At 44.3% G+C, this 25,801-nt stretch overlaps 1 protein-coding gene across 2 annotated transcripts in view; it reads right to left on the reverse strand.

Annotated features, from left to right (window-relative positions):
• ATP9B (ATPase phospholipid transporting 9B (putative)) overlaps window positions 1-25,801 on the reverse strand; it is a 225,117-nt gene that overhangs the window by 143,991 nt on the left and 55,325 nt on the right. The window contains exons 6-8 of one of the 2 annotated variants that reach the window (XM_032872196.1): window positions 20,547-20,605; window positions 10,206-10,257; window positions 368-462 (exon numbers count right to left, since the gene is read on the reverse strand). In XM_032872196.1, the coding sequence (XP_032728087.1) occupies window positions 368-462; window positions 10,206-10,257; window positions 20,547-20,605 (206 nt within the window). The remainder of the gene's footprint in view (window positions 1-367; window positions 463-10,205; window positions 10,258-20,546; window positions 20,606-25,801) is intronic. The other variant, XM_032872197.1, reaches the window with a different exon arrangement.

The raw sequence follows: 25,801 nt of genomic DNA on the forward strand, positions 1-25,801 counted from the left end.
ACTAATGGAAACCAGCCTACCACCGAGTTAAGTTGGTTAGCAAAAACACACTCGTTTGTGGACTCATGTAATCTTGCCAAAAGTTCTCAATCTTAAAGATTACTCAATTGCAAGGTTTAAAAGTAAAAACCAGGAGGGAAAGGAACGCAAGAGTAAAGAAAAGAGGACCAAAGCGTCAGGCCAACAGGAACACTGCAAACCACACCTAGAACAGGTCATGTGCCAAGACACTACGGAAATTATTCTGCCGTAATTTTCAATGACCCTTTGTTAGCAGTAAAAGAAGCATTTTTAAAAATCAATGCATTCAAGTCAGCTGCCTGGGAAGGAGCACTACCAGCGAGACGATGTAACCCAGCGCACTCACCCCCAGGGCCGGCAGCCTCTGCGTGCAGCTCACCGCCACCTTCGGCTTCCAGTCGGTCTCACCATCAAGCTGATCAGTTCGAATAAAACACGAACCTTGGAAGGAGACACGAAGATTCCAGAGTTACAGGTGCTTGAAGCCCACAAGTGTGCGGCACAGGGGACGACAGCGGCATGTCCAGAAATCTGCATCAACAAAAATCCTCAAAAGCCTTTATATATTTGATTCACAAACAAGTGTGCTGAGAAGATACAGGTCACTAACTATAGTCACTTACCTGAAATGTGGTGTCCTTGCCTATGGAGGCTTAAGATTAGTAAGTGCTTTACTTTTGAAAAACTACTTTGATCATTTCTAACTTTAATTCATGTTTTAGTAATAAAATAATACACAAAAACACCCACGAGTGCGCCATAACTCTGCGGATAAATCATCACTGTGCCGCCGTACGGAAAGCGCAGCGAGAGTGCCAAAACACAGGTACGATCTACTGCCGTACGAACCTATCAAATTCTAAACATGAATAAATATTAAGCAACAAAACTCCACTCATCCTTTGACCACACTATCACACCATTTCTCAGAACCTATCCTAAGACAGAACAGCCAAGACACGAAGTGACACACATACAAGATGACCCTGTGCCATTATTTGTCGGAACAAAAGGCTGAGAGATCGTGTGAGAATCAATGAAGAAAAGGGGAACACGAGCAGCCACGTAAGACAGACAGGATGGAGGACAGAGCACAGACAGGAGACAGGGAGCAAGACAGGGAGGGAAAGAGGAGGGAGGGGAATAAAGGAAAGGGTGGGAGAAAGAGAAAGGGAAACACCTTAATTTTTACAGTTAATGATCTGCAGGGTGTACATCGGTAAGTGAGGGAAGCAAAATGCCGTGCCAGGAGCACCACCGTCTGCTGAAGAGCCAGGCCAGGGGCAGGGGGTTGGGGGGAATGTGTGGGTGTGGCCACGGGGGTGATCCCTGCAGAGGGAGGAAGGTGGGAAGGGGCTGCTTTATACTGCTCCCTCTGAAATCACACATGCTTTACATACTTGAAAGAGCCAATTACATCAAACTTTTAAGAAGCAATTGCTAAAAACAAGCATATAAAACAAAGTATTAGTTTCATCACCAAATGAATTCAAGTACCTTCATAAAATTGTCACAGAAAGCCCCACAAGCATCCGTACGTGACTCAGGACAAGTACCCCGTAAACGACTGCGAGACCTGAGAGTATCTTGGGTGTCCCACACGACACCACCCCGCAGCCTAACACTACTATCCCTTGCACTCCTTCCTCTGGTCTGGAGTTACCCCCCAAATGTACATGCTCCAGACACCACAGCTGAGCCTTGTCCGCTCTGGGTGCACATTCATGTCACTTTTCATCTGCAGGCCCTCCCTGCCCTCCCCGGGCTGCACGTCACTGACTGCACACACGGTCCAGGCCAACTGTCTCCCCTTCCCCTTATGGGACTTGGAACCCTGGCTCCTGCACCCAGAGCCCAGTTCATACTCAAGGGCCCTCAGCACTGCTGCCCAGCTGCCCCCCAGAGGCACCATGTCCAGCCTCTGCTCTGCTTGGATACCAGCAGCCTTTGTGCTCAGGGCCCACACCCATGACCGCAGTGCCGGCTGAGGGAAGTGGGGGAGTCCATCTTCCCTTCTCAGCTTTTAGCGAGAGTAAAACGTCAGCAGAGGCCTCTTGTTTGGATTGGTCTGGTCGTCGCCTGCTCAAAGTTCCTGTAAGAAAGCACTGATTCCTCTTGTGATTTATCCACATTTCAAGACAACGAGCTGCCCCTGCCATCTTTAGGAGAAAACCAATTAGGCCTGTGTGTGTGCACGCGTGCTCACGTGTGTGTGTGTGTGTGTGTGTGCGCGCGTGCTCACGTGTGTGTGTGTGTGTGTGCGCGCGTGAGCGAGAAGCTTCCCCACAACACCACAACTGTCACGACCGAGTCTCAGGCTGACCCCCGTCGGGGGTGGGGACCTGACCTCCACAGTCACCACATTATAAAGGTTAAAACACCCAGTGTTCACCAGAAATCAGCGCGCACAAAGAAACAGGGCAGTGTCACTGCGTACTTACAAAGGGGAAAAAAGGAGGGCCTGGCTGGTTGAGCTGGTCAAGCATCTGGCTTCACTAAGGTCCCAATCCCAAGGTCTTGGGATCAAGACCCACACTGGGCTCCCTGCTCGGCAAGGAGTCTGCTGCTTCTCCCGCTCTCTCTACCCCTCACCCCTGCTTATGATCTCTCTCTCACACACACACACTCTCTCTCAAATAAATAAAATAAAGGAACAAAAAATATAACAGACACTGTCTCTGGAGAATACGTGGTGTCAGATCTCCTAGACAGAGACTAGGCTGAAAGATGCTCAGAAGCTGAAGAAAGATTTAAGGAAAGTTAAGAAAACAAATCATGAAAAAATGGAATCAATAAAGGGGGAGAAAACAGAAAAAAGAAATCCAAGAACCGACAAGTATAGTAATCACAATGAACACCTCCCTGGGGGAAGCCAAGGGCAGAAGAATCAGCAAACCCCAAGACAGGACAGAAATGGTCCAGCCTGAGGGCGAGAGAGCAAAAGAACTGAAAGACCGCGGCAGAGACAGAAGGGCCCGTGGGCCTCACCGCCTGCGCCGGCACACGCCGTGGGAGCCCCCGCAGGACTGGAGCCGGGGGCATGCGGAGACCGCCCGGAGGAGCACGGACCGCAAACGTCCCAGCCGCAGTGAGACACGTGCCCGTCAGCATGTAAGGAGCCCAGGAAGGCCAAGTCAGCGGAAGTCAGAGAGACCCACTCGGAGACGCGCTACCCCCAGACTTTCGAGACAAGATGTGCCGGGGTGAGGGGAGGGTTGCGGTAGCCCGTCCAGGCATCTGCCCGGCAAGCTAGCTGACGGGGGAACCTAGCTGGGGCTCCCTTATCCCAGCTTGTCAAAACCGGGCGGAGCTCCTGCCTCTGAGTGGGAGCTGGTGAGCAGAAGGGAGGCCCGGTCCCCCGGGCCTGGGGAAATGAGCGGCAAGCGGACACCCCTTGCAGGGTGATGCCCGGCCTCAGTCTGGCGGTAGCGGGGACGTGGGGCCGGCCCCTGACTTCTTGGCTGCGCCGGCTTGCAGTAGAAGCTTCTTCCCCGTGGAGTCAAATGCCACAGAATCAATCTGTTCCTACCGAGAAGATCCCTGAAGAATATTAAAACAATTACTCTCAAAAGAAAAATAACTGAACACTTAGGGATTCTCTTCAATGAAAACAAGAAAGTCCTCTAGTGTTTTTCAACCAAGAGAGATCTTGCACCCCAGAGGGCACCTGGAAACTTCTGGGGACACAGTTTTCAAACCTGGGCCGGGAAGGGGCTGCTACTGGCATCTAGTGGCCTGCGGCAGCAGTGCTCACCCCCGGCGCCTCAGACAGACCGCCCCCGCGAAGAGCGATGGGCCCCCCATGTCAGCAGGCCCGGGAGAGGCTCCTGTTCCGCGGCACGGCAGGAAGAGCCAGTCTTGGGCTGAACACTAGCTCTGACCCCACTCGGCAATGCTCCCTGCCCAGCTGCTTCACTGCGCTCAAGTCGTCATCTGCACGGCGCGGGGAGGGGACCGGACGGACCGGAGAGCGGTGTTGTAAAACACAGAGGCAAATCCACTGCAGCCGGCCCCGAGCGCCAGGAGCTCACTGCGCTGCCGCTTCCTCAAGTCTGCGGGACCAGTGAAGGTAGCCGTGTCAGGATGCAGCTCCCCAGAGCCCAGTCCAGGACTCCCCTCACACAACGTCCTAACACTACGATGGGTCTGTGCCAGTCCACACCCGTGCTAGCTGCGTCCTCCCTGCAGCCCTCCGGAGGAACTGCTGTTCTACACGCACCACGGGCCTTTTCTTGCTCTCCTACTACTTTTTCCACCAGCCAATGCACTTCCAACCCGTCACCGCTCAGGTCCTGCAACGTGTCCCTGAGAGCCCTGCACCCAGGACGTCTCCAACGCTGGCCGCTGTGCTGTGCCGCGGGCACCGGTGCCGCCAGCACGATTCTAGGAGCCTCCAGCGCCCCGCGAGACGACTCTGAGTCATCTACCGTATGGAGGCAAGAGTACTCAGGAGACGTCTGTCTGATTCCACGTCCTCTGAGACCTCGCTCAATACGTAAATACACTCCGTTGTGCATTACTTGTCGGAAGACCTACCGTAAGGAGAGTTCCACACACTGCTTTCACTAACAAGGAGTGCAAGAAAACTTGCAGTGGATGTTATTTTACAGTTGAACAGTTTTTCAAAGTTGATTTTACTCCTCTTAAATACCTGCATGTTTACGTATATGCGTGTGTGGGCCTGTGCGTGTTCTGATACAGAAGCAAGCGCACAGGGACCGGATTCTAGATTCTGTCTGACGCGTACTTTGACACGTCAGTGCCAACAGCTCTGCTCTAGGTCTGCTTTCTAACACAGAAAGCAGGAAGAAGGGAGACCTCTGGAGCCTCTCACACTGCAAACATCCCACGTTTCTCGGTGAAAGCAATGCCGGGCTCTGGAAGCTCACTGAGCACTGGAAGCAATACAGCTGTCTTTAAAGAGGACCTGCTTCGCTCCGCTGTTTTAAAAACTCAGGGGCAACAGATCTAGGACTTACCCTTGAGCACAGCTAGCACTGCTAGCCTCGCAGGAACTGATCGGATTTGAACAGAGCATGAACTGTGGCGAGAGCAGAAGTACAGCCAACGTACTGGACCTGCTGACGTGCCACGGCAGGCGCCAGCCACACGGGAGGCCGGCGAAGGCTCGGCGAAACTGAATTATTAAATCGTCTGCTTCTATCCCGTTACAGACTTCTTATGAATACTTGATTTTATTTTGTATAATTGACAAGAGCTGACAGGAAAGCACAGGTTTAATGACAATCAAATTAAGATCCACTAGGCCCCGTGTCACACAGGAGAGCTGCGTCAAGTGGTGCTGAAGTGACGGATGGGACATGGCGCGGCTGAGCGCCGGAGCCTGTCATACGCCGTGACGAGTTCTCCTGTAGTATTAGAAGACCGTCCGCAACAGCGCACAAGTCCAATAGCTCTGGAAGAGACGGGGACAGTACGTGCCCAGCAAAAGAAAAATAGACATTGACTTTGCATATGTAATACTGGCTCGTTCGCCATTAAACTTGATTCCTAAATCATTTATATGACTTAATGACTCTGCATGAAATTTTTAAGCTGCTGGGAAGATGAATAGCACCAGGGAGAGAATGTGGGTGAGTACGGTGTCATTTACCTACCCCTGCCCCACTAACAGGTGACAGCTGAGCCATTGTACTATGTCCCAAACACTTCAACTATAATGTCATCACTTAGGAGGCAAGTGAAAAAGATATTGGCATTTATAAGAGATTGATGAAAATCAGTTCTAAAGCATTAATTTCCCTTAATACCACTAACAGGACTGTGTGCATTCAGGAGATATTTGATCTGAATTAAGCAACCGATTGAAGCAACTGATTAATTGGAATCGAAGCCCTCCGAGCCCGGACCCGTCGACTGCATCCGCACTCTGGACAACTGGATGCCGGCCCCGCAGAAGGCCCCACGTTCACACACAGCCAACGTGGCACCACAGAGCCTCCCCGAACTGCAAATGTCCAAGCTCGGACACACCACAGAGATTTAAGACTTTTATACTGGCTAGGGTTTAAAGATTTTTATTTATCTTTTATTTTTTAAAGATTTTATTTATTTCTTTGACCAAGAGAGATACATCAAGAGAGGGAGCACAAGCAGGGGGAGCAGGAGAGGGAGAAGCAGGCTCCCTGTTGAGCAGAGAGCCCAATGCGGGGCTCGATCCCAGGACCCAGGGACCATGACCTGAGCCAAAGGCAAAGGCTTAAGGACAGAGCCACGCAAGTACCCCAAGATTTTCTTTTTAACAGACAATGTGCTATCAGATTCTTCTGAACTGAAACTGAAAAGTAATAAAATAATATCAATAGTGTCAGTTGATATACAAAAATTCTAAATATGTGTACTTTTGAAAAAGAGAAAATTAAAAATTTTAAAATAATCACTTAAGGTTGCAGAAACAGAATTTCCAAAGCTAAGAATTCCTGATTTAAAGCAATACTATGACACACATTTTATCTAGCTGGGAAGCTATTTGGTAAATTTTAGAAAAAGAGGGAAAACAGCATGAAATAGCAATCTGACATTTTAGTATCTGTATATCTACAATCAGTGATGATTTTAACAATTTAAATTTGATAGAAAAAAAAATAAAACTGAGAAATGTAACAGAACTGTAAGCTTAGGGGCACCTGCGTGGTTCAGTCAGTTAAGTGTCTGCCTTCGGCTCAGGTCATGATCCCACGATCCTGAGATCGAGTCCCGAGTCAGGCTCCCGCTTGGTAGGAAGCCTGCTTCTCCCTCTCCCTCTGCTGCTCCCCCTGCTTGTGCGTTCTGTCAAATAAATAAATAAAATCTTAAAAACAAACAAATAAACTGTAAGCTTGAACAGACTACAGTAAGGTCTTAAGTCAGATCCAATAATATAGCATACATGCCACTATATACACTTTTTTGGGGAACAAGGTGGTAATTCTTAATATTCTCAAAGACAGAGGTGCCTGGGTGGCTCAGTCAGTTAAGCGTCTGCCTTGGCTCAGGTCATGGTCCCAGGGTCCTGGCATCAAGTTCCCCATGAGGATCCTTGCTCAGTGGGGAGCCTGCTTCTCCCTCTCCATTACCCCCACCCCGGCTTGTGCTCTATGTCAAATAAATAAAAATCTCTTCAAAGAATTTTAAAAAAAGATTCTCGAAGAGATCTAGGACCTCCAAAATATTAAGTATCATTACACTACAACACGTCCCTATAACACGAAAGCCAAGGGAAAACTAGAGGCAAAGAAAATGTTTTTTTTTAATGTCATCAGTTAGGTATAATGTTACTGATCCAAAACTAATATAATACAGAGTATCTCATTTGCCTAATGCTCTAATATTCTATCTCTGTGCTGCTGCTATAAGTTACTCAGAGGCTGAGAACTAAAACTGCTGTTAGTCACGTGACCTTCAACAAGGCCTTCGTAAGTTGTTCAGCCTTCAGACTCCTCTAGAAAATGAAGAGTTCTCGTCATCTCCCAGTTTTAAAGTGCTGGATTTCCTTCATCTTTTGTCTTCTAACAAAACCTTATTTCCTTTAAGTTAATTATCTGAAAACCCTTTCCATATTTAGGATAATATTCTTTTTTTTTTTTTTAAGATTTTATTTATTTATTTGACAGACAGAGGTCACAAGCAGGCAGAGAGGCAGGCGGAGAGAGAGAAGGAAGCAGGCTCCCCGCTGAGCAGAGAGCCCGATGCGGGACTCGATCCCAGGACCCTGAGATCATGACCTGAGCTGAAGGCAGAGGATTAACCCACGGAGCCCCCCAGGCGCCCCTAGGATAATATTCTTAATCTCATATATATTTCTACCAGTCATTAAGAGGGCAAGTAATACAAAAGCAGCTCTCAAACGCAAACATGTCGACTATTCATTATACTGAATTCCTTTAGAAAGAAAGACAAACATCATAAACAAGTGGGTGATGTAAACAGAGATGGAAATGTAAAAATCCCCAAAAATCCATTTCTCCATAACTATAAGAGAGAGAACATCAGTAAAAATAATCAAAAGTAACTTTTTCAGAACTCTGGAGAATAATCAAACACCTTCAACAATCCCAGGTGCATCTATTCGAGAAACACGGCTAAATCAAGCTGAGCGTGAGCTGTGTGGTGTTCTGACATCTCCCATTCCCAAATCCTCTTCTCCCTACTCCTCGGTCCCACAGTAGCTGAGAAAACGGATATTCCAGCAACCACTGATCGGGACAATCAGGCCTGGAGTTTCCCAAATCCATGCCCAGAGAACTGTAATCACCTGACCAAGTACGGCTTTGCTTGAATTTGACCTGACCCAGAGCCCGTTTATTATAACAGTGGTTTCTTTGGACTGTTTGTCAAAAAACAACCAGCGGCAATCGTTTAACACCACAGCTACCTCAGCTGGTGATAAAACTGTGGTAAGCAAAACACTTAAAGAAAACCTGGAAAATTAGAAGACTTGAAGGAGGCTCTGAAAACTTCTAACACATTCCAGGGAGTCGGAAAGCCGCCTGCCTGTGCAGAGCTGCACACACGCCCAGGAAAACCTGAAAGGCCTTCCCCTCTCACGCCTGGGCGGCCCTGAAGCTCTACACAAGCAAGAAGTGAAAGCAAAGTGCGCTGCCACTGGGACAGAACACAGGCCACCCAGCGAGACCAGCGCTCGAGGTCTGGGACTCAATCGCTTCTCTCCAAGTCAGCTACAAGGGAAGAGGAGGGAGCTCTGTCCAACACAGTCAGTCAAGAACCCCTGTGGGAAACCGCAGTCTTCATCAGACGGCTTCGAAGATCACCCTCATCCCGGACGCCACACCGGCGCGGGGAAGGACAGAGTGGATGGCTGCGAGAGAGGTGCGGACCGGGCCCGGAGGCGGTCAGCTGGCCTCTCCTGGCCAGACCTCAGGGCACAGCCCATCTCACGGGATAGGAAAGGGAGTCCACTGTGTTTCTGAGAAGAAAGCGAAACGGACTGAAGAGGAGCTCTCCAGTCTGCTGCACAGACGGACAAAGCTGCCCACTGAGGAAAACGCTACCCAGCAGGTGTACTGGGGTCGCTGGACTCTTCTCCTGCTAATGCAGCCTCATCTGACGATGTAAATAACCGTAACCACAGTTGTTGAAAAAACGTTATTTTCTATCTCAGGATATCCCTTTTTAAAAATGATGTTTACACATGGAGAAAAACTAAATTAACAACTCTAGTGCCTGGATGGCTCAGCTGGAAGAGCATGCAACTCCCGACCTCAGGGTCATGAGTTCGAGCCCCATACTGGGTGTAGAGATTATTTAAAAATGAAAATTAATTAATTAAGAACTTGAAAATTTAACTTTGTGCTTTCTAGAGTTTTCACCGTACTATAGGTAATAATACATATGTTGAATTTCTAATAAAAAATAACATGCTGAGCTTTCCATAAAAATATTATCCATTTATTCAACAGAGTCAGAAACACAAGGCAAAAGGAACTTGGGCATTGCCTGATAAACCTCTCCATTATTTTAGACGTTAAGAAAATGTGTGACCATGTGTCTACGTCATATAATTAAGAATTGGCCAAAGCAGACTAGATTTTGGGTTTCCTGATCTCCAACACACAGCTCTTCTAGATATGAGACTTCTGTCTCATTTCCCCTTTCCAAACCTTCTTCTCACTGGGAAGAGCCCAGGTCATATAAATACCATTTACCCTGTGAAGCCCACTTCAAGTCACCTACACACTGTCTGTGTGACTTACACTATCTGTATAGTCAGAGCATTACTGTCAATGGCTGTATATCCACACATAAGTTGATCATGACCTCGTTGAAGGGAACAACTCAGTCTCGCTCCCTTTGTGTCCCAGGGGACAGACAAGTTGTGGCTGCCACACAGTAATAGTAAATAAATGTTTGCTGAATTAATAAAACTGCAAATACAGAATAGCAATCAAATTTCAAGCAACATCATTTAATTACTTAGATAGCAATATAGCTTTCAATGAAAGCACTCATTTGATTTAAAGGTTGTGATAGGATTATATTTTTAAAAACAAACATATACAGTAAAGATCATATCAAATATCATAGTTAAATGTGATTTAGAATTAATTCAATGTATTATCATTCGAAGAAAACTTTTTATAACAATAAATTTAACTTTTACCTTTCAAAGCGAAAATTGAACTAAAATACTAAATGACCAGCAATTTAAATACAAATAAAAATACCTGCTTTTTCTGATGTCCTAAGAAATACCATGTCCGATGGAATTCTTTGATTCTGCAGAAAGTAATATAAAACACTAATTACCTATACGCAAATTTATAAAGTAATACCATTCCATTACAAAGTAGAAATAGCTAGTAAAAACTAAAAAAAAAGTTGTAATTAAAATTTATACTGAAGCAATTAACAATAATTTGTATAATTTGTAAAATTAAATTAATTTTTTAGTTGGACTTTTTTACGATTCTTTCCCCCATTAACAAACCATGAAAACAGCATCTGTGATGACTTGAAAACTGCTCCATTTCTAAAAAATGTTAAATATTGGCTTTTCTGTGGCCTCTCTGTTAACTAAACTCATACATGCAATATAGCAGCTTTTGCCCTATAAAAAATTATGTCCTCCCTAGTAGAGTAAATAGCCCTGGAAAGTGAGAATAGGATTCTTCCAAAGCCTAACACAAAACAGAACACATCATAAATAAAACACTTACTAAATGTTGACTAAATGAATAAATGTACAACTGAGCAAACAAACCAAAAAAACCCTACAAATCTGAGAGACAGTCTCTCATAAGGCAGAAAAGAACAAAACCTCAAAGGTACTTATAGCATATAAACTTATATAAGTATTCGCTATTCATACATTTAACCATTACTAATGATTTTGTCAACTGGAAAAGCTGTATCAAACTAAAGAAAAAATATACAGTAAGAACACTTCACACAATTTCATAAAGTATGCATACAGTTTTAAGACCTCAGTAAAGATTGACCCACACACGGTAAAGAAACGGATTACTTGTCAGTAAGCAAGTAATACAAACAAACATATGTCGTTAAAGGTAAAAATGAGATGTTGTGGGATAAAGCTACCTCTTTCTAACATGAATGAAGAAGGGTCAATTATTAAGATCTAAAGAACTCTTCAATCAAAAAAGAAATCCCAGGGGGGCCTGGGTGGCTCAGTGGGTTAAGCCTCTGCCTTCAGCCCAGGTCACGATCTCAGGGTCCTGGGATCGAGTACCGCATCGGGCTCTCTGCTCAGTGGGGAGCCTGCTTCCCCCTCTCTCTCTGCCTGCTGCTCTGCCTACTTGTGATCTCTGTCTGTCAAATAAATACATAAAATCTTAAAAAAAAAAAAAAAAAAAGAAATCCCAATGGAAATTAGAAAATGCTTTTAATGGAATGATAACAAAAACTCAATTTCATGCAGCAGAGTGTGTGAAACCATTCTGCCAAAGCCAAAGGCAAGTGTTAAGAGGAGAATGTATGTACTTAAATGCATACAATATATAAAGGAAGCTAAAAACACAAGCTAAATATCCCCTTGAAAGCAGAGGGGAAAAGCCAATGAACCCCAAAGAAAGTATAAGGATGTAAGCAAATATTAAAAAAACTGGGGCGCCTGGGTGGCTCAGTTGGTTAAGCCACTGCCTTCAGCTCTGGTCACGATCCTGGAGTCCCAGCATTGAGTCCCGCATCAGGCTCCCTGCTCGGCAGGCCGTCTCATTCTCTCTCTCTCAAATAAATAAATAAAACTTAAAAAAAAAATTAATGGCCCAGAAAACAAGTACATAAACACAAGTAATAAACAGCAATAAAGTATTTTTTAGATACGCTCATTCCAGCGATAAGAAAACTGAGATCAGACTATAACTAATAAGACAAGGAAGTCAAGTTCTCTAAACGAAAACTAACAAGCATTACTGAAAGACATTACATAAAACCTAAACACACAGAACACATCATTTTCCAAAATCAGAAGGCAAAGATGTCACATGCCTATCAATTGATCTATATTTTTAACACAAACCCAATCAAAATCTTAACATGTATTTTGGGAGGAACTGACCAGGTATTCCTAATATTTAGAGGAAAATGTAAAGGCCAAGAATGAACAAGACAAATGTGAGAAACACAGAAGGTTGAGTCTATAATGTAACAAAATTGAAATATTAAAACAGAGCAATTGAGGCAAGATGGTATTCTACTAAAATAGGTACTTATACCAATGCGATCTCAGAGACTCCAGAAGGGAGGCCATCCAAAAATGGACACCAGATTAACGAGGAAGGTTGCTAGTGCAGAGCGATGAGGAAATTGCAGTCTCTGCAGTCAACAGTGCCAGGAAACTTAGATATCTACACGAGATGACAGGAGGCAGTCAATACTGTCAAAACGTGAAAATCTGTTCCAAAGAAATTCTGCTTCTAAATTTCGAAGTCAAAACTAAAAGCCCTAAAAGATACTATAGAATATTTTCATAACATTTTGGTAGGGAAGGATTTCTTCCCCACCAAACCTAACAAGACTCCTCCTTCTCCACAAACAAAACCTTAAAAAACAAAACAAAAATCCCCAACTAACCATAAATGAAAAGACTAATAAGGTAGACTTCATCAAAATTAACAATCTCTCTTCAACACAGCACACCAGGGAGGAAACTACTTGTAACATTTAACTAATAGGAAATTCCCAGGCAGAGTACATAAAGGCCTATAGACTGTTTTTTTTTTTTTAAGATTTTATTCATTTATTTGAAAGAGAGAGAATGAGAGTGAGTGAGCGTGAGGCGGGAGGGTCAGAGGGAGCAGCAGCAGACCCCCTGCTGAGCAGGGAGCCCGATGCGGGACTCAGTCCTGTGACTCCAGGATCATGACTTGAACTGAAGGCGGTCGCCCAACCAAATGAGCCACCCGAGTGCCCTCTGTTGCTTATTCTTAACAGTAATTTTATTTGTAAGTATTTTATTCCTTCTAATGCTATCGTAATAGAACTTTTTTTCTTAATTTCACTTTCAGACCATTACTCTTTATTCCCTTCCCATTTTATCCTGTGAAGCACTCATCTAGTTTGTTTAAACTAGGTAACTTCAATCACTGGATGCTTTTGATTTTTCCCTCCCCTCCGGACAGCGAGCCACACAGCGGCAGACCCCTGTGTTTCCTGAACATGATACACCCCGGGGTGCTGTGCAACTACCTCTCGGACTCCCACCCGTTCAGGATATCTGTTGGTGTCTGACACAGGGCTAGTACGAATAACCCAGGCAATAAGCACTCACATACAGGCTTTTGCGTAAACTTGTATTAATATTTTTTGTGATAAAAGATCCAAGAGTTCCACTGGTGGGTCATACAATAACTGCGTATTTAATTTTTCAGGAGACGATCCAATGATCTTCCAGAGTAAGTGTCACCGTTGACGCTCCCACTAAAACACACGACCGACCCACCTCCCTCACATCAGTGACAGCATGTGGCACTGTCACCAGTCTTCACTGCAGCCCCTCTGCTCCTTGTGCACTGGCACGTCACGCTTCAGCCTGCGTTCACGGAGCACTAATGACATGGAACATCTTCTCGTGTGTTTATTCTCCATCTGTAATCATCTTTGGAGAAATGTCTCTTCCATCTTCCGTTCATTTTCTAATTTGATTTTTCCTCTCTGTTCAGTTTGTACATATTCCAGATATAAAAATCTTTGTCCACTACATGGTTTATAGCCCGTGTTTTCATCGTATCTTTCATAAGCACAATCTTTTTTCTTTTAATGAGATGCAATTATCAGGTTTTTTTTCTTTCATGCATTGTGCTTTTGGTGTTTAGGAACAATTTTCCTGCCCTAGATTTTCTAATTATTTTCTCCTACATTTTTTTCCTAAGTTTTAAACTTTCACAATCTTCACTTAAATCCATGATCTACTTTTTCTTAAATTTTGTCAGTTAACATATAGTACAATATTGGCTTCAGGAGCAGAATTCGGCTATTTATCACTAACACTCAACACACAGTGCTCATCACAAGTGCCTCCTTAATGTCCATCCCCCACCCACCTCCCTCCATGGACCTTTAATTTGTTCTTTATTGTTAAGAGTCACATATGGTGGGAGCCCAGGTGGCTCAGTCAGTGAAGCGTCTGCCTTTGGCTCAGGTCACAATCCCAGGGTCCTAGAACTGAGCCCTACATCAGGCTCCTTGCTCAGCAGCGAGTCTGCTTCTCCCTCTCCCTCAGTCCTCCTGTGCTCACTCCTTCCTAATAAATAAATAAAATCTTTAAAAAAAAAAAAAGTCACTTAAGGCCTTTTTCCCCATCTCCTTTTCTTCCTTTCCCCCTTCCCATATGTTCATCTGTTTCTTCAATGCCACGTGAGTGAGATCACATGGTGTTTGTCTTTCTCGGAGAGCCTAGATGTCCGTGGTCTGGTGAATAACGATTCAGAGTGTGTGTGTGTGTGTGTGTGTGTGTGTGTGTGTGTGCGCGCGCGCACACACAGGAATATTACACAGCCATCAGGAAGAATGAAATCTTGCCGTCTGCAACAACGTGGATGGAGCCAGCGGGTGTTGTGCCATGTGCAATAAGTCAGTCAGAGAAAAACTCCATCATCTATTCTGATTTAGTATCTATAAAAAGCGTACATTTAAATTGGGTTCATGTTCTTAACCCATGGATGTCCGCTAGCTCCAGCCTCATTTGCTGAAAAGCGAACCCTTCTCCATTTTAACTGCTTTTGCACTTTGTCAAAAATCACTTGAGCATCTGGGTGTGTCTTTTCTGGGTTCTCCACAATGTTCCACTGATCTGTTTCTACCCCTCTTAACACACAGTGTTGATAAACACAGTGAGGTAGTGTGCCTTAACATCAGGAAGTGATCCTTCTCCCTTTTCTCTCCTTGTCAAGGCTGTTTTAGCCAATTTAGCCTTGACAAATTAGTTTTAGAATAAGCTTATTTTGTCTAAAAAAATAAAAACAAAAAACAAAACCTCGCTGAGATTTTAATGTTAATTGTAGTAAACCTATATTCAGTTTTAGGAAAACTGGAATTTTCCAATCCAAGACTAGAGTGTCTTCGATTACTTTCATGAACCCACTGTTATCTTCAGAATACCTAAGATTTTGTTTTCATAGTAGTGACTACAGGAGGACTTCATTTCTAATTTCCATTTCCACATGTTGGAAATGGGACTGGTATCTAAGTGGTGTCTCACAATTTGCCACTTCACTGAACCTACTCCTTACCATTAGTTCCAGGGTTTTCATCGGTTCCTTGGGGTTGTCTATACACACAATCATGTCTGCAATGGGGACATTTTTATTTCTTCCTTTCCAATCCGAATTCCTTTAATTTCCTTTACTTGCCTTATTCTATGTAGGTGGTAATGTTAGCTAAGTACGAGTGGTAACAGCAGACACAACAGACATCCTTGACTTACTCCCAATCGGAAAGGAGAGGGACTCAGAATCTCACCATTTAGTATGATGTTGGCTATGTTTTTACAGATGCCCTTTAAATATAATTAAGGTAACTACCACCTACTCCAAACTATGGAGAATTTTTATTATGAATGGGTGTTGGATGTAGTCACATGTGGACACGATCATACAATTTTCTTTTAGCCTGTTCAGAGTGGGTTACACGGGGCGATTTTAGAATGCTGAACTGGCCTTAAGCATCTGGAATAAGCTCCACTTCTTCATGATGTAGAATTTTCTATATGTATTGCTGTTATCAACCAGCAGTTATTTCCTTAAAGAATTTTCGTGTCTGTATTCACAAGGGATATTTGTTTTCTCTTGTGCTTTCTCTTGTGCTGGTATGAGGATGGCGACTGGACTCCCAACACAAGCTGCACAGCGTTCCCTCCTCAACCATTTTCTGGAAACTACTGTATAAAAATGATGCTAAGTCTTCTTTAAAAGTCTCAAAAGAATTCTTCAATAAAAACATCTGGACCTAGATACTTCCTTCTTGGAGGCTTTAAATTGCGAATTCCATTTCCTTACTGTTTGTAGACCCATTCCCATGATGTGTTTCATCCTGACCGAGTGTGCATAGTTTGTGGTGTGGGAAGAATGGATCCGCCTCGTCGAAGCCGGCGTGTCGCCTGGAGGAAAGCTACTGCGGTGTTTACTGGGGCATCATTCTGCAGTGACCCTTTCAATGGCTCCGGACCAGCAGTAACGTCCCCTCTGTCATTCCTGAGGTGGCTGATTGCTTTTGCTCTCACTGGTTTACTATCCTGTCTTCCTATTTTCAGTTATCATTGATCTCCCATGATATTTCTTATTTCCTTCCTGCTGCATGCACTGGTTTAGTTCTGGTTGTCTTCTAGTTTCCTGAGCTAGGAAGTCAGACTATTAACTTGAGATCTTTTCTTCTTGGGAATGCTGGCACTAACTACTACGGAACTCCCTGTCCGCACTGCTGTACGTGTATCCCTTGCACTCTAGTTTCATTTTCGTGCAGTTCTATTTTGTCTCCTAAATACTTATTCTATAACTAGAGTACACTGCTTACTTTTCACATAGAGTTCTCCTGTTTTTGTGCTGTTATTAATTTCTAGTTTGACTCTACTGTGATGAAACAACCCACTGTAAAATTCAAATTATTTTCAAATCTTTGAGGTTTGTTTTATGGATATGCTTTATCTTGGTGCACGTTCTATGGACACTTGAAATAAATGTGTGCTCTTCCCCTGTTTGGGAGGGTGGTCTGTACGCGTCGGTCAGCTCTTGCTGGCTGATTCAGGGCCGATCCTCTGTGCCACGGTTGATTTCCTGCCCAGCATTTCTATCCGATGCTCAGAGACTGGGGATGAAGTTCTCATTCGTTGCTGTGGATTTGTCTATTTCTTTCGTTCAGCTCCAGGAGTTTTTGATTTTGTGAATTTTGTGATTCCATTACCCGGTGAGTGCAAATTTACGGTTATTTTGTCTTCCTGATGTGTAACCCTAATTATCATTATGAGATGTGCCTCTTTCTCTCTAGTTGTTTTCTTTACTCTGAGCCCTATGTCACTGGATATTAGTATAGGTCTTCCTACTTCTGATCAATTTTTTGTGGTGTAACTTTTCCATCCTGTTACTTTCTCTCATCCCACCTGTGTCACTGGATTTGAATTCCCTGTGAATGGCTGGGTCTCGCGTCCTTATCCACTCTGCCTACCTCAGGGCTGGTACATCTAGACTCTTCATCATGAAAGTAATTAGAGTATACATGACACATCAGAGTCTAAGTCTGCATTTTATTATTTGTTTTCTCTTGGTTTCCTGTGGTAGTCATTCTTCAGTTTTAAACTTCCTGCTTTCTTGTATTTTACCTGAACCCTTTCCAGGGGTCCGTCTTAGTACCTCAGACTGTATTTCTCTGCATTTTTTGTAGTGTTTGTTCTGGGTATTGAAATATACGTGGTAATACTTACTCATTAAGTTGTTTAAAATATTTACTAAATTGCATTACCTCAAAAAACAGGATAAAGAAACTGTCTTTCGAATTCAGCTGTTAAAAAAGATGTTCAGGCTGAGAAATGAAGGAGGACTCTCCCGTGTCACCTTCGATCCTGCTCTGTGCGTGTCCTCGGGATCCTCCTCAGACACCCGGACTTCAGAGCTGATGTCAGGACCTGGACAATCAGTGACTGGGCAACCTTCAACTTCTTAGTCTCCAGTTCCAAACAGTCACCCTACTTGACACATTCCTCAAGTAATAATATTTAAGTTGACATGTTTGTCTAAAATTTTAGTATGTCTTAGGAGGGCTCCCTGTTACGCCAGGAAACAATCTTCGGTTTTCCTTCCTCACCCTGCACGCATGATCTAATCTTGACCCTGCGTGGTTCTCGTCTACCACGTTCCAAGTGCATGTCAAAGATCTGCTTCTCCTAGGGAGAGCGTTGAGGGTGGACAGCGAGGAGTTTAAACCCAGATCCATCTAACATGAAGCCCACATTTGCTCTCTCCTACTGTCCCAGGCTGCTGTCCGCCTGTGAGCTGTATGGCACCCTCAACACCCACAATACTGGTCTGGATTTGGTCAGCACATTTTAAATACCCATACAGTGATGATCAGTACACTGATTTCAACTTCACAGTCAGATACAGAATTAGAAGGGCTACTCTCCAACATAAAGTTCGCCTTGGAAATATCCAAACATTAATTTCTAAGTAGCAGTATGGTCAAGTAACAGAGAAATTGCTTTTCTGGTTAGTGGTAAGTGTTGCCAGGATCCTTAATTAAAAAGGAAAAGGACAAAGCCATTTGCTACCATATCTCTGCTCTTTCGTTATGACGGTTAGGTCAGTCAGTAACTTGTATCACTACAAAAACCACAAAATTGGTTCAACAAATATTAATCCACTACTAAATATATATCACTTTATATATTAATTACTAGACATTGTATCTCAGATTCCTAAATATTTATGTTTCTTAGGTAACCAAAATATGTGGGAAATTTTTATATGAAAATGAGTGTAAAACTGGAAATATAAAAAAACTAAAGCAGGTAGAGGGGCCGCCCCTATCTTTTAGTGTCCAACAACATTTCCTAAAGGTTAGTGAAAATATTTTAGAAGTCCTTCCTCTAGCTCTGCTACCAAATCCGTCAGCGTCAGGGCCGGGCAGGGACCGCACACTCGCTCGTACATGGTACTGATCCCGTGTGGGAGACCCATTCACACTGCGCTACCCATGGAGCACGGAAGTGACAGACAGACACACAGCTGCCACCACGTTCAAGTACAACGTTTATGCGGATGTCTACAAGGGCCACGTGACTCATCGACCTCTCCCAGGTGGACGGCACACCTGGGAGGCCAGAGGGAAGCTCGAGGAGAATGCCCAGACGTAGGACAGAGGTCTTTCTTTCACATCCGTCCGTAGGACTGGAGAGAGGAGCTCCTACAACATGGCCAAGAAGAGCTCCTGTGTGACTCAGTAAAAACGGGAGGACCGAAGGGCACACCACTCTGTCAACCAGGCGGCAGAGGGAAGGAGAATGTACGTAAGCAGGAGAGCAAAGGAAATGAGACGGACGCGGGAGAAGCCCGAACAGCGCTCCCTGATCCGCGATGAGAGACTCTGTCTGGTCTCCAAGCCCCACCATCAACACCAGAACGCCTCTTCCAGGGGAAGTAAGAGGCGGTGGGTGTCACCAGGTCCCAGCCCGCGAGTCCACGCTGCCGGCATTCCCACCTTCTCCTGGCAGGCCACTGGGACCTGCCCTGGGGAGGGCCCCCTGCCTCCCTACTGTGGACAGGAATGAGGGACGCCTCCAGCTAAAAGCTCACGGAACTGAGGCCCTGAACCTGCCGACAACCCGGGTGAGCTGGAGGTGAGGGCCACCGGCTGACCACAGCCCTGAGGGGGAGCCGCAGCCAGGACCCACACCAATCTATGCCCAATTCCTGACCAGAGAAGCTGGGAGGCGCTAACCAGTGGGGTCTGACTCCATGCGGCTCGGGGGTCTCTCTGGTCAACACGACCTTCCAGAAACACTCAGAGACGGACGCATGAGGGCGCTCCCGGATATACAATCACCGCAGAACAGACCCCCGCCTGAAAAGCTAACCACGGATCAAAAGCTCGTAACTTAGTGTCCACATTACCTAACGCTATAAAATGAGCTGCAAATCATTTATCAATTTTGTCCCATTTTGTAAAATCAAACACACATACCCAAAACATTCTCAGCATACAGATTACTGCAGCAACACAAAGCCCACTTCAGTCTTGAGGAGAGAGACCCTGTACCAAACATCTCCACGAGGCGGCTCGGGCTGCTGGCCTGTGTGCCAGGTGGCCCCGAGGGCTCAAACTATTCTTCTAAGAGGACTATTACAACTTCTCAAACAAGAGGGTTTTTTTGTTTGTTTGTTTGTTTTTAAGTTGTTCTAGAGCCTTAAAAACAGAAAAAAAGGAAAAAAGAGAAAGAAAAAACAGAGGCTGTCCATCATCCCATTTCTCAGGGCGGTCAGTGTGTGCAGAAGCTCTCCCACCACAGCAGGCAGCCCACCCAGGCACCCCCCCCCCCAGGGCACCCAACAACGACCAAGTCTGACACTGAGGGGTTTTCTTTTTGGCCTTTTCCTACAATGACCTAATAAGTTTTTTCTAATAGTCTCTTACTTCCACGGACCTTTCCTTTTTGAAGTTTCTACATCCCAAGAATAATACCCAATTACTATGTATAGCGTATCTGTGCGATAAAGAGATAAAGGTCTTAGAAAATGAAACATATTCTAATATTCTAAATAGGTTCTAGCTAATTATAATTCTTTAGTCAAATGAAATTATTCTGATAATGCAATATTAAGCAGTTAACACGTCTTATTTTAGACAAAATACAATTTCACCTCCACACACTGAGATGTACTAAAGTAAAACAGACTACAGAAAAATCTAGATTTTTCTTCATGTATATTATATCTTATACAAAGAAGTTAAGATTTAAGATAACTGTCTCAAACAATTTCCTTTGGATTCAAAGTTATTGCAATCAGGCTAAATGTTAATCACATTTAGACAGGTCTAAAATATATTAAAAATGCATCAACCTTTTCCACTATGATGAGGTCTCCAACTTGTATGTCTGAACTCTTAACTTGCACTTTACCTTAAAAAAAAAAGAAGAAGTATAATCAACTCGAGGAAGCAGTAACACACCACAGTTAAAGTTTCAATTGACTTTTAAGTGACACTTAAGAAATAACTTTCGGGGACAGTGGAGGGAACACTAGGAATTGATCTGTACTTAAACTTTCAAAATAAATTTATTTCACATACACACGGTCACTAAAAATTAACCCCTCTTAGTCAGCTCCCAAGTACAACAGTTAACTGCCCCCCAGTAAAAGACGTGGGGTGTGGGAGAGGGCTCCGACCAGAAGGTTCTTCCAAATCTGCCATTCTTTCAGGTCTGGGTCCAGCAATGACGATCAGAAACGGCACTTAAAGATGATGTAGTGAGTGAGTAACATGAAGACGTAAACCCCTTGCGTTAACGCTGTGAACGGCATCAACGGACACATGACTGACAGAAGTAAAGGACGTGACACACAACGTCACTGCGTGCCGGCAGTGTTGCGGATGGCTCACGCTGGTAACTGATGCGGGCAGGGCCGAAAGCTTCATCGAGAAGGGACTCTTCCACATGATGCAGCGGTAAATTCTTAGATTATCTATATAACACCTCCATATCTGCGGACTATCTATAATATCCAGTACAATAACCGTCTATAAACCTAAGCAGATAAACGCTACATGATGTTAACAGCATACAGGTGGGTGAACTGTGATACACGTAATTCGAGACCCCGTCCTACGTAAGTAACAAAACTTACTTAAGTTCTCTCTCTCCCTGGGACTCTGGGCCCTGCCCCGACCCCACAAATCTCCCTTTTAGAACTGGCAATAGCCTTATGGATCTCTTTTTACCTTTTTGTGGCTCTTTTAACATGGGAAAAGACTGTCCTTCCATTCAATTTACTCTGAAACCTAACAGAACAAAAGGAAGTTCACGTCACATTATCAGTGAGCAAAGCTCCTCACTGATCTCACACTCCCTGTTACTCTACAGATTCCTGCCTTATCACTTAATTTTATTTTCTCTCCTACTATCCAATCCACTTTTCCTTCCTTCTGCTCTTCTGTATTCTCTGTAATGGACCCATTCAAAAAGGAGAGGCAGAGACTTACTTACAATGACATGTTTAAGGAAGACAGGTGATGGTAAAACAGCGCAGAAAGTTCTCATGCTAAGCATATGAACAAAACAGGAGAAGGCTGCCATGTTAAATCAGGATGGCAATCTGCTTCATATGCCTACTCAAAGTACACATTTCTAAATCGTGAAGAATTGGTCAAACTGCTTAATGGCTCTTGGTTCTCTAACAATTTGAATTAATCCGTGGGACTCCTTGTACTTCCTTTACAGCCTTGGTCACATGAACTCACCGACTTCTCTTCCTTCAAGAGCAGTCCGGGCATTAGACAGAGAAGCTGTAGGAACACTGCTTGCTCCCCAGGCATCCTCCCCAACTCCCGCCCCCAGTGACAGCCCAGCACCATGACCCTCTCTGCCCAATGTGAACGGCTCATACCCACATGAATGGACTGATTACTGGCCACCCTTTGTGAACTGAGCTGACAGCTGACCTTAGTAATATACTACTATCAGAGTTGGGGGACCACTTCACCATCCCCCCCAGCTCCTTAGGCCTATTTCTACAGCCAAGAGTTATTTATTTGTTTGTTTACTTTTTAATTTTTTAAATTAACATACAATGTATTATTAGCCGCAGGGGTACAGGCCTGTGAATCGCCAGGTCTACACACTTCACAGCACTCACCATCGCACATGGTGCAACCACTGGAAAACAGCATGGAAGTTCCTCAAAAAGTTGAAAATAGGGCTACCTTACGACCCAGGCATTTGCACTACTGGGTATTTACCCTAAAGATACAAACGTAGTGATCCGAAGGGGCACGTGCACCCGAATGTTCATAGCAGCGACGTCCACAACAGCCAAACTATGGAAAGAACCCAGATGTTCATCAACAGATGAATGGATAAAGAAGATGTGGTATAGATACACAATGGAATACTATGCAGCCATCAAAAGAAATCTTGCCATTTGCGACGACGTGGATGGAACGAGAGGGTATCATGCTTAGCGAAATAAGTCAATCAGAGAAAGACAATTATCATATGATCTCCCTGATATGAGGAAGTGGAGATGCAATGTGGGGGGTTGGGGGGAAGGAAAGGAATAAATGAAACAAGATGGGATCGGGAGGGAGACAAACCATAAGAGACTCTTAATCTCACAAAACAAACTGAGGGTTGCTGGGGGTAGGGGGGTAGGGAGAGGGTGGTTGGGTTAAGGACATTGGGGGACTGTTAACGAAAGAAAATCCCTAGATTTTACACGTCAGAGCACAAAGAAAAGACAGAACTGCCACCTGCTATCACATCCCAAAAGAGCCATCAACAACGCAGTGTTTTTCAAATGGGCGTTTAAAACTTAATTTCAGAGCTATACTTGAAAGAAGCAAGTTCTAAATACAGTAACAATGTATAGGCCAGTACTTAGACCTAAGGACAGTTGTTCTTAAGAACACTGTATTCGAGGGGTGCCTGGGTGGCTCACTGGGTTAAAGCCTCTGCCTTCAGCTCAGGTCATGATCCCAGCGTCCTGGGATAGAGCCCTGCATCGGGCTCTCTGCTCAGCGGGGAGCCTGCTTCCCTCTCTCTCCGCCTGCGTCTCTGCCTATTTGTGATCTCTGTCAAATAAATAAATAAAATCTTTAAAAAAAAAAACAAAAAATACTGTATTCGATTTATCTCGAGTATAAGCTCTGGCCCTTCCTTTCTGATGAAATGGTTAACAGTGAATGTTACCAAGTAAGGTTACGAGCCACCTTTCCCTCTCTCTTAGCTACTGCCATGAAATCTTTCCATTAAGCCCTCCTCCCGGGAACAGTGTTCCTGCCTCCAAAGTGCAGCAGCTTCCACGTTTCTCACAGAGGCAAAGCATTCCGCCGGCTTGTGGCATGAACCAAGTTTCACGTGCTCCTTTGAAAGATCACGAAGTAACTCAAAGGACTACTTATTCTTACTCCAAAGCTTCTTAAACATAGACCTGCCCACCAATCCCAGTGCTACTCATTTTTTACCTGAATAAAGATAATATTCTACAAACTGGCCTCCGTTACTATCAACTCCCTAATTCAATATGGACTGCAAACGAACTGGCTGACAAAACTAGGGATCAGGTTTACCTCCATCTAAAAAAATCTCCATTATTTGACAATTACTTAGAAGATAATTCAGATTTATATCAGTATACACATGTTTTTCAAGACTAATGTCAAATTAATTTCCTGGGTTTCAAACGGTCTACATACGCTTTCAGTACGGTGTCCTACAACTCTCTGGGGCCCAAGTTCTCTGTACTTGCTATTTCTTTTGACTGGGAGCCCTCCCTTCACAGCCCTCCTTAGTTCCAAGCAAACAGCCTCCCAAAGCCTCCAGGGCCCCACATGAGCACCAGCGGTGTGCACGCACTCGTCTCTACAATGTGCTTATCTGGGACGAACAGACAAACACCACTGCATGTACTAAGCCCAGACCCCGTGACAGCTTCAAAGCGTAAGTGAAATATACTTCTATGACATTGAGTTTGTTCTTCACAAATGCATCAAACAAACTGACCCCATTTCAAACAAGAGACGCTTATGACCAACCTATTCTTCCTCAGTTGAACAGGTCCAATGTCGTCATGGACTAACGGGAAAGCAGCTGTATAAGCCACCCTGAACTAGGCACAGACACCCACAAAGGATGACAATGTATTAATTACTTCTTTTCCAACAAAACACACACAGGTAATAATGAGTGGGAGATAATTAAGCAGCTTTTTTTTTTTTTTTAAGATTTTATTTATTTGACAGACAAAGATCACAAGTAGGCAGAGCAGCAGGCTGAGAAGAGGAAGCAGGTTCTCTCCTGAGCAGAGAGCCCGATGCGGGGCTCGATCACAGGACCCTGGGATCATGACCTGAGCCGAAGGCAGAGGATTTAACCCACTGAGCCACCCAGGCGCCCCAATTAACCAGCTTTTTAAAAAAGGAATTGATCACATATAAGTGATGACACACCAGCAGATGACACACGCAGTTTCCTGGGCGGACCACTACACACCACACGAGCAGGCTGCTCGGCTGGTCTCTGCTGCTCGGGTCGGACCAGCAAGCCTGGCTGTGGGGTAGAAGCCTAATTTAACATGGATTATGAAGCAAAGTGGGTAGCTGGGAAATGCAATTAATACATTTATTTACATATATAGGTAAATCCTATTTTAAAAGAGACCTATGCTCTGAAAAGAAATACTACTGAGAGAAATTTTAAGACTTAAATAAAGGGAAAGATCTATCTCATTCATGGGTCAGAAGGTTTAGTATTAGTAAGATGTTAATTCTATAGGTTCAATGCAATCCCAATCAAAATCCCAAGCAGACACTTCTACAGAAAATGACAAGCTAATTCTAAAAGTCATATCAAAATACACAGGTCCTAGACCAGACCCTGAAAATGAGAAACAAGTTGAAGGGAAAACACTACCTGATTTTAAGAATTATTATAAAGAAACAGTAATTAAAAAAGAATGGTATTAGCATAAAGACAGACAAACAGGTTAAGTGGAGTAGAAAAGTCCAGAACTAAACCAACACATAAAATACAACTGATTTTCTTCTAAAAGATTTTATTTAATTATCTGAGAGACAGAGAGAGAGCACAAGCAGGGGGAGCAGCAGAGGGAGAGGGAGAAGCAGGGAGCCCGATGCGGGACTCGATCCCAGGACCCTGAGATCATGACCTGAGTTGAAGGAAGACGCTTAAGTGACTGAGCCACCCAGGAGCCCAAAAGACAACTGATTTTTGACGAAAGTGTAACGTAATGCCATGTGAAAAAGATCCCTTTTCCAGAACATGGTGCCAGACGCATCTGGATATCCACATGCCAAAAAACTACATATATGCGCACCTGGTACTGGTACAAAACTTCACTCAAAACGGATATACACGCAAACCCTAAAATCAAAGAACTTCTAGAAGAAGACACATAGGAGAAGCATAGCAGGAAATCATTGGGAACATGAGTTAGGCCAAGAGCTCTTCGGCAGGAAAGCAAGAGCACAATCACAAAGGAGAAAAACTGACAAATGAGACTTCATCGACTAGAACATCAGAGGGGCTGGGAACACGCTGCGGTGTCAGACCAGGAACCAGCAGCTGAGAAAGAGCTGG

The sequence above is a fragment of the Lontra canadensis genome, unplaced genomic scaffold, assembly GCF_010015895.1.
Source record: "Lontra canadensis isolate GAN:19392208 unplaced genomic scaffold, GSC_riverotter_1.0 scaffold44, whole genome shotgun sequence".
Taxonomy (NCBI): Eukaryota; Metazoa; Chordata; class Mammalia; order Carnivora; family Mustelidae; genus Lontra; species Lontra canadensis.